The sequence below is a fragment of the Rattus norvegicus genome, chromosome 6, assembly GCF_036323735.1.
Source record: "Rattus norvegicus strain BN/NHsdMcwi chromosome 6, GRCr8, whole genome shotgun sequence".
NCBI classification, from domain to species: domain Eukaryota; kingdom Metazoa; phylum Chordata; class Mammalia; order Rodentia; family Muridae; genus Rattus; species Rattus norvegicus.
The window spans coordinates 123245218-123264650 of NC_086024.1; the positions used below are offsets into that span (position 1 = coordinate 123245218).

Below are 19433 nucleotides of genomic sequence, written 5' to 3' on the forward strand. Positions count from 1 at the left end.
CCAACCTAACTGCCAGCTCGGGTTCATCTCAAGCCCGCACGCGGATAGTGGCGTTTGCTCTCCCGGCAACGCCGCGGGGGCTTGTGGGAGGGGGCGGCCCCGGCGTTCCCTGCGTTCCTCCGCATTTCTGCCTCCCGCCAGTCCGCGCTCACCCCGCCGCCGCTGACTGCGCCGATGCCATCGAACTCCAGGCCCAGCCCGTCGGAGTCGTCTAGCTCGTAGGCGCCGCTGGGCGCCAGCATCGCGCACAACAACAAGGGCACCGCGACACGGCTCGCCGAGCCCGCGGCGGCGGTCATGACTTTTGCTTGGCGTTGCTGGGAAGCCTTAGGTCGGCTGTTAGCCATTGTGCGGGTCACGTGACTGTGGCACCCTGGGAGGCGGGCCCGATCGCCTCCCTGAGGAAAAAGAGCGGACGGCTGAGGAAGCTTTCGCCATTTTAAGTGAGGGCTCCGGGCTGCTTGCGCAGCCGCTGTAGTGTTGAGCAGGGAGAGGTTGAGGGAGTTTTGCCTTGTCACTTCTGTGTCAAAGAGGCGGGACCAGTCTCTGCGTGTAATTACTTAGTGACCACTCTTCCTACCTCACCTGATGGATCATCTTAATGAACGGGAAGTGAATGGTCAACAACTGTCAAAAGAAGAGGGCTGTGAGTGGTCCTACCCTAGTAGATCATTCTCTGTAGGAGACAGCAATGAGGACCTGGCTTGAAGCCCCAAACTAAGCCCCCAGTCAAGCTGTCAAGCTGTCACCTTGGTTGAGTCGCTTGGTTTTAGGACCCTGATTTTTTCCTAAACCACTGTGAGACAACAACAAGAAGTCAGGGAACTCCGGATAAAATAACATAAAAAGTAAGATAATAGGCACTCGGGTAATCTTAGTTGGGTGCACTTATTCTCTTAGCAAATGCTAGCTGACAGAGTTTCTGTTCAATTGAGTAGTGTGCTATATCCAGGTCTTTTAGCCTTAAAAGAGTTAATATAATTACCTGTCCAGAATGTTGCTAAAACATAGTATTTTGGATTAAGAGACTTTAAAAAACACACTAGGTCCAGGATACTTGGACCTTTATTGTGTTTCTTAAAGGACTGTGAAACTCGCTTATGAAAGATGCCCTGACTAAAATATAGGAAGTGGTAATGTTTGCCAACTCCTGTTACAGTAACCCTTACCTCCCTACTCACTTCTCCCTCCAGTTAAATACCCTAGCAGATGCATTCATCCTGCGCCTTGCAGACCACAAGATGGTAGCTACAAAAGCAGCCCCACCCCCAAAATTATACACAGACTTATCTCAAAACATCATATGAGACTTTATGATTAAAAAAGAAAGTCTCGATTGTACAAAGCTCAAGTGTGAAATCTATAGCTGACAACGTAATGTCACGATACGAGAAGATTGGACATGCCTGCTGGCACATTTTACAACATGACTGCTCCTGATCAGATTCAGCACACACGTCATTAACCTTTTGGGGGGGGAGGGTATTCATTTTCTTAGGGTGTGTCCCTGTGCCCTGCAACTTCAATCTGTGTGCTTCGTCCATCTAGTCTGTCAGAGCAGTTTAACTCTTAGGACTCAGAAGCTGACAAAGGTGAAATTATACTTCCTTGGAACAATCATAAGCTTCCTTCCACTGTCAGTAAACTGATCCAGGACAACCCTACATTGGTAGGAAAGTGTGAACTATCCTGGGAATTTGGATTCCCCTAATACTGGAGAAAATTGATGTCTGAAAAGCTGAAGAGAAATCAATCAATCAATCTCTCTGTCTCCCCCCCCCACTCCTCTCTCTCTCTCTCTCTCTCTCTCTCTCTCTCTCTCTCTCTCTCTCTCTCTGAAAATTCTTTTAGTGGAAAGCATAGAATCAGTTGAGTCCCCACCCCAACCCCCAAGACACCAGAGTGGCAAGGACACAGGCCACAGGCACTGGCCCTGGGGCTTAAGGGAGCATAGGCCATTGCATAATTATCTTTGGAATAAGTCGTGCCATCCCTTAAAAACAAGCCTAAGTCTGTGTTTCAGGACTGTTGTCTTCAGTACTTTTCTCATTGCTGTAACAAAATATTTGATAAAAAAAAATACCTGATAAAGGGCTTAAAGACAGAAAGGCTTATCTTGACTTACAACTGAAAGGCTTCATCCTTCTTGGTGAGAGACTGATGCCAACAGTGCCCTGAGGCACCTGGCAGTGTTGCAACTCCAGTCAGGAAAGCCCAGAGAGGTGAATGCTGACACTCCTTCCTTCTTTTTGTTCCATCCAGGACACATGACATCTTCCCTCTTCAGATAAGCCTTTCAGGGAACACCTTCACAGATGCACCCAGAGGTGTGTTTTGTGGTGATTTTAAATTCAGTCAAGTGGATAATGAAGACCACCACAAACACAATTATGGGAAATTGTAGGAAGGGATAAAATCAAACCACTTGAAAATCCTGTAATCAGCCTATGATATCTCTAGGGTCTTTCTGGACGATACAGTATCTTCTTTGTGTGTGTGTGTGTGTGTGTGTGTGTGTGTGTGTGTGTGTGTGTGTTTTATATTCAAACATATTTAGGGATGTGCACGAGTCCTCAAAAAGGCCAGAACAGACACTCAGGTGTCTTGCTCTATCACTTTCTACATTATTCCCTTGAGACAGGATTTCTTACTGAACAGCAAGGTCCAGTAACCTTCCTCTGAAGCCCTGGGATAATGGTTGCCTGACACCTGTTATGCAGGGGCTGAAGACATGGACTCAGGTCCCTATGCTTGTGCAATAAATATTCTTACCTACTGAGTCATTTTCCCAACTCTTCCACCTTATGTTTTGAGGCAGGGTCTCTCACCAAACCTGGAACACATACCCGTCTCATGAAAATAGGAAGTTGAAGCCAACATCCAGCATATGCCTTCCTGTAGCATGCCATTCCAACTTTCTATTGGCAGACAGGTTAAAGATTTTGTGCATCGTGCAAACGATGCAGAATAGGAAATAGAAACCATTAACAAGACAAATGGTACCTCTCCTGGAAGCAGCACAGTTCATATATCAAAGCAAAGAGCTGTTGTCTCCAATTCGTAATCTATACTCAGGAAACAAATATTTCTGTTTAAGCAAAGTCATGTATGCAGACTGGAAAAGAAAATTCATCTGTATGTGAGATAAAGAGAAATCACAGTTATCAGAGAAGGAATTGTGTTCTTAGTTTCTCTTAAATGTATGGATTCAGGATCAATGGCATCAGACTAGAAGAGGAAGGTCTAGTGTTTCTAATGTATTCTTTTAAACCGTTTTAAATTGAATTAGAAGTGTTTCTGAGTAACCTATTTATGTTCCTCTAAACGTCTCCTTTTTGTAAATTAAGATAAGAGAAGAATCATAACCTTTTGAGAAAGATGAGCAGCCTTGCCTTTTAAGCCAAAGTGCTGACTAAGGTTCCTAACAGCCCATCCCATCTGTTCTGTCACATTGTATATGCACAAGCATTCTCTAAGCAGTGTCCAACTCATACACATATTCAGTATATAATTCTTGAACTTAAAAAAAAATCACTGGTCACAAGAGAAGGTAAGACAAAACAATTACTAAAAGAGTTAGAAGCATTCCTTTGAGATATCCCCAGAATGAGAAAGAATGTGAGGGCGTGCCTCTTTACAGACATCCTGTAGTGTCTCCTTGTAGGTCTGAGCTTTCGACTCTGGATAGAGTTGTTTCTGCCAGCAACTTATAAATCAACTTCTATCAAAAGAATATGTGATTGCGGGGCTGGTGCTATGGCTAAGCTAGGGTTAAGATCACTACATACAGAGGCAGGAGCACTAGTACTTTCCAAGTCTGGCATCAGCAAACGCCTTTAACTCTTCCTGTGCCTAGTCAGCCAACACCCTAGTCTGGCTGCCCCACCTCTGTCTACAGACATGCAGACCCACAAGTGTATGTGTGCACATGCTCACACAGACACATCCCTGCACATTACATAAAATATAAAAATGTATTACATATGTTACACATACAAGACTCACTTGCACTCACAGACATATACACATAATTATATAATTAATAATATTGCAAATATATAATACTACATATATATATATATATATATACATAGTGCATGTTGTAATGTCATGTGCTGATCACTCTTTTGAGGGCTATGTGAATATTAACCTGACTGAATCTCCTATTGGTCAATTACAGGCATCAGTTTGGGGGGGGGGGTGCAGGACTCAAGTCCAAAGGGGCTAAGTGCCTTATCTATAATCTCTGCCTATTAGATTGGAGGAATATATATATATATATATATATATATATATATATATATATATATATATATATAACACAGAATGGGAATCCGAAGGATTAAGAGCATTGACCTCTCCCAGATGACCCAGGTTCAATTCCCAGTACCCATATGGTAGGTTACAATCATCTATAACCCCAGTCTCAAGGTTACCCTCTTCTGGCCTCTATGGGCACTGGGCATGAAAAGTGGTACACAGACATAAATACACCTATATACATAAAATAAAATTTTAAAATAATGATAGAGTTCTGTTAACTCAGAGCCTTAGATAACAATGAAAGTGGTTCAGAGGAAAGAATCCAGCTTGTGGAATAAATTGTATGTTGTTTGCTGGGCTTCCCTTACGAGTACATGCATATAAAACCATGAATAACTGTGGTAACAGTATAGGCTCTTAAATCTCCAGACAACTTGGCCTCAAATCTCTCTCCTCCAATCTAATAGGCAGAGATTATAGATAAGGCACTTAGCCCCTTTGGACTTGAGTCCTGCACCCCCCCCCCAAACTGATGCCTGCAATTGACCGATAGGAGATTCAGTCAGGTTAATATTCACATAGCCCTCAAAAGAGTGATCAGCACATGACATTACAACATGCTACATAAATGATTTACAAGTTTAACAACTGTTTTGAATGTACCTTTTTTTCTCACATTTCAGCAAATCCAGGGAAAATATATTTCTATTTTTGTATTGGTTTGGATTTATTAAAAAGTGTAGACTGGGAACACTTGTGTGTGTGTGTGTGTGTGTGTGTGTGTGTGTGTGTGTTCTTGTTTTAAGGCTTCTTATCTTTTTTTCTTCTTTTATGAGATCTTTGCTTATTGGGGAGGGGGTTTGCATACTCAGGACACTGTACACACATGGAGTTCAGAGGTTTTCTCCCACCACACGGCTTTCAGGGATTAGACTTAGGTCAGCAACCTTAATGATGGCACCTTTACTCACTGAGGCATTTCTCCAGCCCTTGCTTTACTTTGAGTTTTTGTTCTATAATAATCCAGACCTATCACCGCTTCCCAGTGCTAAGTGTGTTGGGAGGCAGAATTAGACTACCTAATTCTGAAGGAAGCAGAGTCTCCCTCTTCCTGCTTTCAGCGCAGGCTCTGACCGTAACCAGAACTCGCAGTCAGTTCCTTGAAGTTGTACTTTGACCTTGGAAGGGTGGCCAGATGTTTGAGGGTGGATCTATCACACTGGAATCCCAGAATGCCACAGAGATTCCAGCTAAAGTGTCCTCAAGGGTCCGGCACAGTAAGGTACTGCAGTGCTATCCTAACCTGACTGTCCAGATGGGGTGACCTGCTTTTCTGTTCATTCTCTCTAACCATTTTTATAAACCTCATCCTCAGAGCTCTGCATAGATCATAGACCATATCTGACTGCTTTCCACGTCACTTTTTGTGCCAGGTGACCACAGTTTCTGTTGTTTGCAGCAAAGAACGCTGGCTGAATGTAATCCTCAGTGAATGTAATCATGACAGCGAATTCTCTCACTGCGAAAATTGCCACCTCTCCCTGTAGTTCGTTAGTCAGTGATGTTTACTGCAAAGATTTGTTCAAGTAATAGAAAGCCAGGAGGTTTCAGTGCCATGCTTCAAAGGAAATACACTTAGTCTCCTTTCAACTGTCAATATCAACTGTTAGAGGGGAATTTTAGAGTCTACTGAGTTCCTAGAGCTGAAGAAAATGACAGTTTATGTTAATTACCCTCATTTTCTGTCACTGTAACCAAACAAGCAATAAGGCAAGAAGCAACTTGAGGGAGAAAGGGTTTATTTGTCTTAGAGTTGAAGTATAATTTATCACAACAGGGATAATAGGGCATCAGGTGTCATGGGCCTGGTCACCTTGTGTCCACAACCAGGAAACAGAGACAAAATGTGGGGACAGACTATAAAATAATCAAGGCCCATTTCACTGACTCTTGAGGGTTCCACAACCTTCCCCAAACAGCACGGCCAGTGGGGACGAAGTGTTCACACATAGGTTCTGCGAACATTTCATGTTCAAACCACAACACAGTACAACAGAGAGATTATTTCAATATACAGCACAATGCTGCCCAACAGAGAATGCCAAACACAGACAGCATTCGAACTATATATTAGGCACACTAATGACAAGACTGAATATTAGCCTTGGTAGTTTATTTTTACTTAACCCCAGATATTGCCCTCATCAACAACCTATATTATGCTCTTCATAACTTTCTAAGAGACCTTACTTTATGCATTTGTCACATCTGAATTTGGATATCATCAGGATTTCCCCAAGCAAGTAGCCCAGAACCCCAGCCTTTCCATTCCTCTCAGCCGCCTCTTTCAAAACTAAACTCATAGCCTTTTCCACTCTCACTTTCTGCCAAGGACCCTTTCTCATTAGGCAACAAACACAACATGACTAATTACATGGACAAAAAAAGGAATAAAAATGAGAAAACATACCAGGGCGTCAGAACTTGATCCCACCCTGTTTGCTCGCTGCTTTTAATCTCAGAAATTGCACCAGACAAGTGATGCAGCTTTAAAAAAAAAAAAAAGGAGAAAGGGGAGGAAAATGTCCTTCATCAGCAGAATAACTGCCTACACTGTCTGCCATATGGAGAAGCTGCAATCCAGAGAGTCTGCATTCATTTGCCCTGTTTCCCATTTTTAGCCCAAGCACGCTGCCTCTGACCACTGTTGAGGGCCTAGTGTGAGCTCAGAAGATCAGAAAACAGACTGGCCAAGAATTCTGGCCCCATAGGGCCAATGTTCAAATAACTTTTTTATTGATTTGGCCTTTATATTATCAAAATGCCTCCATGTCTCTGGGCTCTGAAATTTCTCCAACTGTTCATTTAAATGCCACTGTAATTAAAATTCGGTGCCAGTGCAGTTTTAACAAGAGGCAGAATCCATGAAAGTTGGTGTCTCCTTATGTGAGGTGAGCAAGTTTTGCTCACTAACTTTTTATTCCTTCTTTAAGCAGAAGCAAAAGTTTGTATCTGCCGTGTTCTCTAACTACATCCTCTTTTTTCAAATGTTTGAAGAGTAAAGGGCATAGAGATTCGATATGGATGTGAAAATACTCTTTCTCTACAAACAGAAGTATGGTCTCTTTGGGTAAAATTAGATCTTGTGCAAATTGTGAACTACCCATGAAATAGAAACAATAGTTAGGCAAATGTGCAAAACCAAGCAAAAAAGAGATATGGGGATTATAGTCATAAGTAGATCGAAATTATTATTTCATTTTGGCAAATTTTTAATCCCCTCGTTTCTGTATGTGTGTGTATGCGCTTGATGTGTGCAGATTCATATGTATGTGTTCATGTGTGCAGATGCGTGTGTCAGCCTGAGGGCCACCTTGGGACTTGTTCCTCAGGCTTCATCATTCTTTTCTTTTAAATTAAAGACAAGTCTTTCTCTAACCCAGAGTTTGCCTGCCTCTACCTTCCCAGTACTGAGATCACGATCACATGCCACCATACTTGCTTTGTTTGACATTGCCCCTGAGGCTCGGACTTAGATCTTCATGGTTGCAAGGGAAACACTGCATTAAGTGAACCCCCACACCCCAACGCTGAAGCTTTAGGTCATTACTGCTTTTACATTTTACCTTAATTTTCCATCATCTCAATGACAATATATCCTGAAGTTTTCAACTACTACATGTTATTTACACATTCTTACTTCACAAATTCATTATTGTTACAATTCTTTCTTGTTATTATTGTTTGTTTTTGAGACAGTATGTACACAGAGTATCCTGGAACTCACTGGGTAGACCAGGCTGGCCTTGAACTCAGCGATCCAACTGCCCCTGCCTCCCAGATACTGAGATTAAAGGTGTGCCCCACCACAGCCCAGCGTATTCTTATGATTCCTGAAGACATTCTAAGAAAATTTCAAAAGCCTTTGCATCTCCCTTATACACCTCACTTAACTGCAGGAAGAAATGTCTCAGCTATGGCATCGCTTTTTTTTTCAACTATAAACACAGACTTGGCATATCCTGAGTAGAGCCTAAAATTAAGTTAAAATTTTCCACTCTCGATTTCATACTTATAAAATAGCCTTGCCTTAATTTCTAATCAAAGTTTATTTGGATACAGTTTAAAGATGGTATCTCACTTTAGCTTTCTCAAAAGTAGAATGTTCTAAAAACTAATTTCACTTTGCATTAAACTACTTTACCTTGTTTAAAGTAGTTTTACCTTGTTAAAGTACAGCCATTAGTGTTTTAAAAGCATAATCTATAGCACTCCCGAACACATTTTCAAATTCCATGATTAGCTATTTGCCTGACCCAGTCCCATCAGCTGCTTTTAGCAATCACTGTTTCCTTTTCCCAGAGGATTACCAGAAGAGAAGATGATTCTGTAATCGAATACTATACATCTAATCCTATTAGTCCCCCAGGAGAGAAGTTCTCCCAGAGCTGTCTGTCTTGACCTGCTCAGATCCCCACATTAATCCCCAAACCCACTCTACCTCCTCTGCTTTATTCTCCATGAAACAACTCACCCCAAATCGGTCCACAGCGTCTTCTCCATCCTCACACCCAGATCACTCATCCTACCTCATTCATGCACATCTAGAAGTGTTTAAGCTTCTGTGGCATCCAGGGTGACAGCAAGTAGCCCTCTCTTACATGATGGTATGCTCATTCCCACGGAATAGTCAGAGCCTATGTAGATGCCCTCACAGTCGATCTAATAGGCAGGTGTAGTGACAGGATTAAGACATTAAGAAAAGCATCAAAATCAGAGGATGTAGAGATGAATCACCTGGGAAGAGTCCTTGATGTACAGTATGAGGACCTGAGCTGGGATCCTAGTGCCCAAATGTATGATCATAGCCCCAGCACAGTGGACAAGTAGAGACAGGAAGAGTTTGCTAGCTACCAGTCCAGTTCCGGCATCAGTAAGAGGCCCTATGAAAAGGCATAAGGCAGAGCAAGGTACACAGGACACTTTTCCTGGTTTCCAAAAGTGTGCACACATGCATACATCAGTCACACACATATGCATGAAAAAGGCATACAAGTATACATTTATAATTAAGACACAAAGAGAATGGATTATGAAAATCATAGGACAATACATGACCCAAACATCATTTCAAGTACAGAAGGATCCTTTTGTTTGAACTCAGATAAAGTAAGCCTTCTCATTAAAAGGCTGCTTCCTCATTGGCTTATGACAAAATACGAGCGCAATTTCCTGTCCCCACAACACTACTGGTTTCTCTTCTTGATACAAGCAGAGTTGCCACCCTCCTCAGACAAGAGAAGCATCACTCCAGAAACGGGTGAGTATGAGATTAAAAACTAGAACACGATTTCAAAGTAGATAGCGTACTTTTAGTATCTAGTGTACTTTTGGCAGAATGATCAAGAAGGTACTATGCATCTGCTTTGGGATTTGTGAGTGTAACAAGACCAAGCTTTGTGTGAGAGATGCGAATGAGGAAGACACATGGTTTCTTCTTCTTTGAGTAGTAGGACCAGGGATGTCAGAACTCAAACTTAGAAGTGGTTAGGTGATGATATGGGGTTAGCCAAGGGGACGCTGTGTGCCCAGCTCTCTCCTCAGGATGCAGTATTGGCAAACTGATGGTTTAGGAAGAATCTCTGCCAACCTGGGCAGGAGAGCTACCTGCTGTTACCTCCCCACCGGTGCAGGAGTCTGGGAATCGCTTTTACATTCATCAGAACTCGTGTGAGGTTAGAAAATTATGTTTCTGGTGTCATTTAGCATCCGCGGTAACTACTTGTTAATAAATAACAGTCATAGTAGCGGAGACTTGTGGAGACTCAAAAGGCAGCAAGCATGTTTTAGGTGAAAGTGTCTCTGTAATGCTGTGTGCAAGCAATTTGCCTTTAGCTATTGTCATCAATAATTTATATTACTTTTAGAGCCACACTATAGATTGCCTTTATTTTTTTTTTATAAAACTCAACCTTGGATCATTCATATTTTCAGTGAGGGTGGCAAAATTTCTCAAAATTTCACTAAAGCATCCTAAATAATATTTGGAAGGATACAGGAATAATGTGTTTTGTATATTTTTTTAAATGCATTTCCACCGACTCAACAAGAGCTATCTGACATGCTGGCTTGGTATCGCACTTGACGACAGTCAAGGATGACTTCCTTTTAGGAAATCTGTGGGGCGGTAGAAGGGAAAGCACTACATCGCTGACGTTAACATATGGTATAGACTTTCCCTGTGCTTGGCTCTGGGCCCCACAGGCCACCTCATCTAACTCTCAGAGCAACCCTGTGCCCTGAGCACTAACTTACATGAGAGGAAACAAACTTAGAAGAACCACAGATTCCCCCCAAGAACTTTGAGAACCTTTCCACAAGCGACCACAAGCACATATTATACTGCCTCTGTTGCTCAACAGACAAGATGCTATCTGGTTCATCAAGCCACCCTGGCTGGTGGCTGCTCTCGGCAAGGGAGGAAGTGCTAAAGAAATGTATTCCGTTCAGAACTGTAAAACCTCACTAAAATAATTCTCTCTGTCTTCGCTTTTGTAGAAACAAACATACACTCGCTTAATAACACAAAAAGGAAGACAGCAGTGCCTGCCCTTCCTTTCTTGGTCCTGTCTCAAGAGAGGAGACCTTTTTGACTTGGGTGTTTTCCCTCGGGTGCATGAGCCTACCCAAGGGTGTGATGCTGACATTCTTTAGAGCCCCCTCCTTAGCAGCTCACCCAGGTCCTTCCCTTCTTGTGGTTCAGATTATAGAGTTTCATTTTCTGTCTTCACCAAGAACCTTTAAAAAAGGTTTCTTCAAGAACCGAAGAGGCAATTTGCTGAGTGTTAGTCACCTGTAAATGCTAGGTTTCACTCTGTTTCTTGAAATCTGGTAATAGGATGACAGCCATTTTCTTGGTATACAGTAATGTGAATACTCTGTCATCTGGTTTCAGTGGTTGCCGTCGATAAGCCCCTTGTCAGTCAGAAATGTGCCTTTTGTACCTAATCCATCTTTCTTTCTCTGGCACTCCCCCACCCCCACCCCTACCCCCTTAGTTTCTGGTCTCTGCCTTTTGATCACAGTGTATCTAGCTACAGAACTTTCACTTTGTCACATCTGACACTAGGCTTCATAATGCAGGGGGATTCATGTCCCCCATAAGTTCTGGAAATCAGTCGGCCGTCGTATTTGTGCCCATTGCTTTTCACCGACCTTCCTGCCTTCCCTTACGGGACTCGAGTTACACGTGGACTTCACTGATCTTCCTTTCTCCCCTTGTGGGGCTCCAGTCACACGTGTGCTCATCTTCTTGGTTTACTCACTGTGTATCTTTCCTGTGTCTCTTTTTCCTTTACACAGATAACTTTTTTTTCTGATTTCTTTAGTTTCCTGTACTGCTTCTCTTCTGAGGAATTTTTACTATGACATTTTACTCAACAAAGTCTACACTAATTTTTAGAGAAATTTTTCAGTTTTGACATTCTCTCCTCACTCCTTGCTCTCCTTTTCCTGAGACATGCTCTCATTCCATAGCACAGGCTGCTTGTCAGTCCATGGTGCTTCCCTAAGCCATGGCTCCCCAGACACTGGGATTACAGGCAGCAGCTATCACACACAGCTAATTCTCTTTCTCTTCGTTGATCATGTGATCCCATCTTTATTTCTTTAAACTGATTAGATACACATGGTCTGTGTATCCCTTTATCTCTAAAGCTTTTGTGCACCTAGTTCTCTTAGAGTCCCCCACCTCCCCAAACACCCCCCATCTCGGGTATTTTTTTAAAAAATCTTTATTAAATGATTTTATTTATTTACATTCTGAAAGTTGCCCCCCCTTCCCGGTCCCTCCTCCCTTCGTTCTTCACTCCATCCTTCCTCCCACCTCTGAGAAAGTGCTTCCCCACCATCCACCCACCCGCACCTCACCCCCACCTCTTCCCTGGGCATCTAATTTCCACAGAATTAAGCTCATTCTCTCCCACTGAGGCTATACAAGTCAGTCCTCTGCTATTCCCATGCCTGGGGCCTGTGAACCAGCCTATGTATGCTCCTTGGTTTTTGGCTTAACCTCTGGGAGCTCTGAGGGGTCCAGGTTAGTTGACACTGTGGTTCTTCCTATGGGATCACATTCCCTTCAGCTCCTTCAATTCTTCCTCTAACTCTTCCATATCGGTCTCTGACCTCAATCCAATGGTTGACTGTAAGTGTCTGCATTTGCCTCAGTCAGTGGCTGGTAGAGCCTCTCCGAGGACAGCCATGAGAGGCTCCTGTCTTCACGCACTACATGGCCTCAGTAATGTTAGGACTTATTGTGCACACATGGGATGGGTCCCAAGTTAGGCCAGTCACTGGTGAGTCTTTCTTTCAGTCTCTATTTTTGTCCTGGCATTTCCTATAGAGAGGGACAATTCTGGGTTAAAAATTTTGAAGATGGGTGGATGACCTCCTGCCTCAACTGGGGGCCATGAGTCCTGGTAACCTCTCATATCTCAGGTCTCTGGGACTTTCCTTGGCCCCTAACTCTTACTGCTGCATATTTCAATTCATTCTCCTGGCCCCCTAGATGACCATTCCTGATCCTGCCCCTCCTTTTCTCCTCCCCCCGCCCCTCTCCCACCCAGTTTCCTCCCTCCTCCTGCCTCCTGTGATTATTTTGTTCCCCTTCTAAATGGGTTTCAGGTATCAACACTTGGGCCTTCCTTCTTGCTACACTTCCTACAGTCTGTGAGTTAGACCATGGCTATCTGACATCCACTCATCAGTGAGTACATACCATGTATGTCATTCTGGGTGCAGGTTACCTCACTCAGGATGATATTTTCTAGTTCCATCCATTTGCCTGTGAAATCCATGATGTAATCATAGTTCTCAGGGCTTTTATCTCTTGGGCTCTCTGAAGCCCAGGCTGAGGAAGCGTCTCTTTATGAGAAAATTCTGCATTCATTTCTTCTAGATGCCTAAAACTCACTTTTCATTTAATAATCTTTCCATGACTGTTTAAATTATTTTTTATTGATTTTGTTGATTCTCATGTAAGAAAAAAGAAGCAAATTGTACTTCTTAGGAAAGCTTACATGTCAAACACGTTGTCAAGCCTCAGTCACTGTGGCCTGTTAATTACACCATTCACCGTCCTAAGCTTACCGCATAATCGGTTTTTACAAACTGAACCTGTTCAAACGGAGTCTACGGCTTGATACTTGTTGCATGTGTCCAGTCAACCAGCACCCACATTAAGAAACAGAGTTCTGCTGAGTATCGCAAGTCCCCCTCCCACCTTCTTTCAGTGAAACCTGACCCGGTCAAAGGTAATCACTCTTCTGACTCAGCATAAACTGTGGCTGGCTTTTATCCAATAGTATGCTCTCTATTGTGTTGGTCTTGTCAGTCAACATTGTGTTATTAGTCATCAACTCTATTATTTCATTTAGACCAAAATGAAAGCATTGAGATAGAGATGATGATGATGATGATGATGATGACGACGACGACGACGACGACGATATACCATGTGTGCTATGCATTCTACTGCTAATGGGCATTCTAGTTGGTGTGTTTTGCAAGCAGTGCTACTGTAAACCTTCTGATCTTAGTGCCTGCTGCTTAGCAAATGCTCATCTAGCAGCAAAATCACCAAATCATGTTACATGTGTACATTTTCCAGCCTAGTGTACGTATGGGTTCGGGTACTCTACATCACCACCAAACTTGGTATTTTCCGCCTTTCAGTTTATTCTAGCGAGTGTGTTAGTGGTGTCTCATTGAGGTTTCAGTTCATATTTCCATGGTGGGTGATGAAAATGAACCATGTAAGTAGTTCACATGAACCAAACTAATGGCGTGAATTCAGATCCTTTCATCCTTTCTACGTGAACATCTGCTAAACTCTATGAACACTCAGGGAAAGTTTTTTTTTTAATGTAGCTCTTTGCATAAAAACAGAGCAAAGTAAGGAACTTGCCAGCTTCTCTTTTTTGTCTGTGAACGTCTCTGGCACTTGTTAATTTCTCTTCTGGTGTGCCCTCACCCAGAAGCTACAGCCTCCTAGGGTGTGGTGGCAGGAGAGAGCCTTCTGCCTTCCTGGTGTAAATTCTGGGCCTCGTTTCTCCGATCCAGAAGCCCTGGCTGTCCTCCCACCCACGTCTAACTCAAGCATATCTGTAGTGCCTTGCTCACCTCCCCCTCCTCAGCTCTGATTTCTCTGATTTCTGTTTTCTTTTCTTTTCTTTTTTTTTCTGGGGCTGGGGACTGAACCCAGGACCTTGTGCTTCCTAGGTAAGCGCTCTACCACTGAGCCAAATCCCCAACCCCTGATTTCTGTTTTCCATCGCAAATATTTTGCTATTGCTTTAACAGTCTGCTTTGCAGGTTTTATTCCTATCTTTAAGTGTGATGCGAACCAGACCATTTGGGAGTTTTACTTTTCCTCTTGAAGAGTGAGATGCGTCCCACGCGTGACTTTTCCCAGAATCATGCCTTGTGATAGAAAACTCATTTGTGCTCTGAACTCATCTCCACTTGGAAAGAGAGTGACGTCCAACGCGCAGCTTCCCGTAAAGGTCCCATCATGTAAACCATCAAAACAAGGCCCCACTTGCAAAGGGATTGGGAGCCCTTTTCTAGGACAGTGCCATTTTATAAAGGAATGAACCTCAGAGCCAGCCAGCTCTAAGGATAGAAGTTGATAATCACAACATCTTCAGAGAATAGAGGTGGCTCTGGGTCCCCATTTGTGGGATGTAAGTGAGACACAGTGAGCTACATTTCATAAGAAACAAAAGACACATAGAAGAGGGAGGACTGCCTGTGCATTAGTACTCAACAAATTATATTCACTCTACTTAATAATGTTATGAAAATATTCTCTTAACAATGTGACATTTGAAATGCCTTATACTGATATTGTATGTTAAGTTGAAACTTAAATTGTATAGCCATGTACTTTACCCTCCAAAGCAACAGAATAAAGTAGTATTTTCCCATCACAACCAAATAATTAAACTTTCTATTTTTTTAGCCACCAAAATAGCTTTAACAGTTTAAAAAACTTTGGTAATGGTTATTAGGCATCGTCTGGTGGGAAATACCATTCTCTATGAGCTAGCATCTTTTGAGCAATTCTTATTTGAAATAAAAAAAAATCTCTGATTTTATTTGCTAAAGTTCATTGGTTTAGTTAAATGGTGTTTGTAATTTGAAATTTTTTTATTTTCAATAAATGAAAGGAAACAACAGCTTTAAAGTCATGATTGGAATGGGGTTGTATACCTTACACATATCTAACCAATTCTAGTTTCCCTTTCATTGCAGAATCAGGACACTTTTAAAAGAACGCCCGGTGGTATGAAAATAAAACCAGGGTGTTCACAGCTTCACCAATCTCCAATCTCCTGTAAGATTCAAAAGAACAGATGAGAGGCTAAAATCCCATGATTCTAAACATGAAGACTTCTGATGGTTAAATCTAATTAACTGCTTTAAATCACCGCCAGGAGCTTGGATCCTGACTTCTGGCAGTAATAGTCTGTGTAAAACTTCGATCTATAATCACTCTCTCAATGCCTGGATGCACTAATCAGAAACATAAGACACTGAGAGAAAACCCTGAGAGAAAGAGACTTTAACATTGACAATTTACAAGGCGAGAGTCCTTTCCCCATTTACAGCCTAAGAAGTAATGTAATAGCCACTGTAAAGAAAAAATGACGATGAACAGCACATGTGTTGAAGAACAGCATGACCTGGACCACTATTTGTTCCCAGTGGTCTACATATTTGTGTTTATAGTCAGCGTCCCAGCCAACATCGGCTCTTTATGTGTATCTTTTCTGCAAGCGAAGAAGGAAAATGAACTAGGAGTTTACCTCTTCAGTCTGTCACTGTCAGATCTGCTGTATGCGTTGACGCTGCCTCTCTGGATAAACTACACTTGGAATAAAGACAACTGGACGCTCTCTCCCACCTTGTGCAAAGGAAGCGTTTTCTTCACCTACCTGAACTTTTACAGCAGCACGGCCTTCCTCACTTGCATTGCCTTGGACCGCTATTTAGCAGTCGTCTACCCTCTAAGGTTTTCTTTTCTAAGAACAAGAAGATTTGCATTTATCACCAGCCTGTCTATCTGGATATTGGAATCCGTCTTTAACTCCATCCTTCTGTGGGAAGACGAAACAAGTGTCGAATACTGTGATGCAGAGAAATCTAATTTCACTCTCTGCTATGACAAATACCCTCTGGAGAAGTGGCAGATAAACCTTAACCTGTTCAGGACTTTCCTGGGCTACGCAATACCCTTGGTCACCATCATGATCTGCAACCATAAAGTCTACCGCGCCGTGAAGCACAACCAAGCTACGGAAAACAACGAAAGGAGACGGATCATAAAGCTGCTTGCCAGCATCACGCTGACTTTCATCTTATGCTTTACCCCTTTCCACGTGATGGTGCTCATCCGCTGCATTTTAGAGCGCAACGTGAACTTCAATAACAAGACTGGAAAGCAGACATTTACGGTGTACAGAATCACAGTGGCCCTGACGAGTCTAAACTGTGTCGCCGATCCAATTCTCTACTGTTTCGTGACGGAAACCGGGAGATCCGATATGTGGAACATATTAAAAGTGTGTGCTAGGAAGCGCAATAGATCCCGAGGACAAAAAAGAGACATACTTTCTGTGTCCACAAGAGATACCATAGAACTGGAGATTATAGAATAAAAAGTAGAGGCCGGTTAAGTTACATGATATTATCTAATAAAAATTATACTTTGGAAAAGAAATCCGGCATAGGGCAATCAAGTGCGAATACTTTAGTCTACCCCCGTGGAGATATTTTGAAGGTGCATTGTACGACTCCTGTCCTGACTTTATTAAGTAAGGTACAAAAATGTATTCTTTTGTATGTATTCTAATGATCAGACATCATCATTTCAGTACCAGGTCTCTTTGTCTCTGTGCTATAACCTCCAAGAAGCATGTAGGATGGTACATCGGGGGCCATTCTATCTGATGGTTAGGATTCCTTTCGTTGTTGCTGTCTTCGGATTTTCAGTTTTATCATCTGTATAAACCTGTCTTCAACAAGGTAACTGCTAAAGACTCCTAACCACATTCATTAACAAATATTTGAAGCCATTCCATGAACTGGGATTTTCCATTGAGTACTTACTTGGGTTATAAAAGAAATGTTCTCATGAACTTTGATGTTTACATACATTTGGAGATCTAGTCACCACATCACATAAAGTAAAAGTAAATGGCTTTTTTATTTTGGTCTTAATTTCTTTACATTTATAGTTGAATATATGATCATTGAACCTAATGGAGGTTTTCATCCAGACAAGCACATATGTATAGGCAATCTTACACCCAGGCCTCCTTTTTTACTCATACTATGTAAAAGCAAATCTTGATATATCTTTCAAATCTTCATTGTGAAATTGTCCCTGCCTAGTTTTGGGTAGGCACCGGGTAGGCATTTCTTTTAACCAAAGAATATTTGGAGGTTTTTCTACCCTGCTTTCTCCTTGACTCCTTCTTTCTTCCCTTTTTCTATGTATTCTTTCTCATTGTGCAAAAAATGATCAGCTAGCAAGTGTCTTGATGTCTACTTGGTCCCTTTCATTGTGAAACAAAAGCTTGACCATCACAAGGACTGGTATGTTTGCAGCAGGATATGCGTGTGTGCATTTATGACAGTACTTTTCCATTGGTCTTCCATGATGCATGCACACTGTGAAAGGCTATGATGCTATCTATCCATGCACCGCATTTTTCAGTCAAAATGCTTTCATAAAGTCAATACATCCTGTGTGCGCTCAGAGACACATATATACTTAAAAGCTAAACATAAAATGTTAAAAATAAAGAGTAGCAAAAATCATTTGATTACTTTTAAATGTTATTGGTAACCTGTCAGAATACACATAAAGATTTTTTTAAATCCCAGCAATATTTTGCCCACTCAGATGTAGATTCAGTGACTTGACAGTCACTTGGATTCAGTCCTTGAACCCAGAATGCTAACTTGATTTCCAGACTCAACTTTTGTCTTTTATGGCACTTTAAAAATACTTTAAAATTTTTCTGTCTTTCTTTATGCATGAGAAATTAGTGCAGTTGTTGGGTTTATTCGAACGAGAGCCATATCACTAATATATATCTTTAGAAATAGAAATAATATAGACAGTAATTATACTATATTATTCCCTGTTATAAGAGAGATGGCTCAATGGTTAAGAGGACTGATTGCTCTTCCAGAGGTCCTGAGTTCAATTCCCAGCAACCACACAGTGGCTCACAACCATCTGTAATGGGGTCTGATGCCCTCCTCTAGTGTGTCTGAGGATGGCTACAGTGTACTCATGTATACTTATCTGTTATAGAGACTTGCTTAGAACTTTTCTTTAGTTACTGAAAGAGACATGACAGACACAAACTTCCACAACCATTGACGACAATATTATAATTAGATAAGTAACACTAAAACATTGGTTGAAAATTCTGTAGAATTAATTTCTCTAAAGCCAGGCTGCCAGAGCCTTCTAGCAACCTGCATTTTCTCTCAGAGCAGGGGCAGTGTTGGGATAGTCAGAAGGTACTCTTATGATGAGTACTCTAGACATGACTGAACTCAGTCAGCCTTGAAAAGTTAGCCCTTGGATCTTTAAAGACTTCCGGAGTTCCTCATTAAGATTCTTCCATTAAACAGAAAGTCTTTCTGGAAGGGAAAGGCACTCCTAGCTGTTCTTACTCGGTGTTTTGTTGATAAAGAATCTAAACTGGAAGGCCAATCCCTTCACTTACCCACTATTTGAAACATTGTAATGTTTTCCCCACCACTTGCTTCCTACAAAATGCAGAAACAGTGGCAGCACCTGCTCTCAGGGGTCATTTGTTATCTTTGGTGCGTGGGCGTTTTGCCTGCAGGTATGTCTGTGCTCCGTGGTAGCATCTGCTTTTAACAAACAGGCAGGAGACCAATGTGCACTTCTGTGAGCTGTCTACTTATGGCTAGTGGCTACACCTGCCTTTGTCAGGACTGTGGACAGCTACCCAAGAAGGAGAATGTCTCCTGACATATACCTGAAGAGTAGATTATAGCAAGGAGAATCAGCTGGAGCTGGCTCTAGGACACAGCTTTATAGTTCTGCTCTCCAGACAGTCAAA

The 19433-nt window shown here is 42.1% G+C and overlaps 2 protein-coding genes across 11 annotated transcripts in view; one reads left to right on the forward strand and one right to left on the reverse strand.

Annotated features, from left to right (window-relative positions):
• Galc (galactosylceramidase) overlaps positions 1-6807 on the reverse strand; it is a 69389-nt gene extending 62582 nt beyond the window's left edge. For 2 of the 6 annotated variants that reach the window (XR_010052097.1, XM_063261956.1), the window contains exon 1: positions 153-347. Coding sequence is in view for 2 of the 6 variants with exons in the window: in XM_063261956.1 (XP_063118026.1) it covers positions 153-347 (195 nt within the window). In the remaining 4 variants the exon portion in view is untranslated. 6 annotated transcript variants of the gene reach the window in all.
• Positions 317-17541, forward strand: Gpr65 (G-protein coupled receptor 65). Of its 5 annotated transcripts, XM_008764761.4 has the most exons (3): positions 569-848; positions 9453-9583; positions 15577-17524. In XM_008764761.4, exon 3 carries the CDS (start codon positions 15969-15971, stop codon positions 16980-16982), a length of 1014 nt encoding a protein of 337 aa, XP_008762983.1. In that variant the 5' UTR covers positions 569-848; positions 9453-9583; positions 15577-15968; the 3' UTR covers positions 16983-17524. The 5 variants fall into 5 exon arrangements, with proteins under 5 accessions (XP_038967990.1, XP_008762983.1, XP_038967989.1 ...); XM_039112062.2 differs by lacking the exons at positions 569-848; positions 9453-9583 and adding an exon at positions 317-443; XM_039112061.2 differs by lacking the exon at positions 9453-9583 and having other exon boundaries at positions 643-848.
• Positions 17542-19433: the final 1892 nt, after the last annotated feature.

Excerpts from the sequence above, each read along its gene's own strand:
- Gpr65 (XM_039112062.2), top strand. The coding sequence starts at position 15,969 with ATGACGATGAACAGCACATGTGTTGAAGAACAGCATGACCTGGACCAC.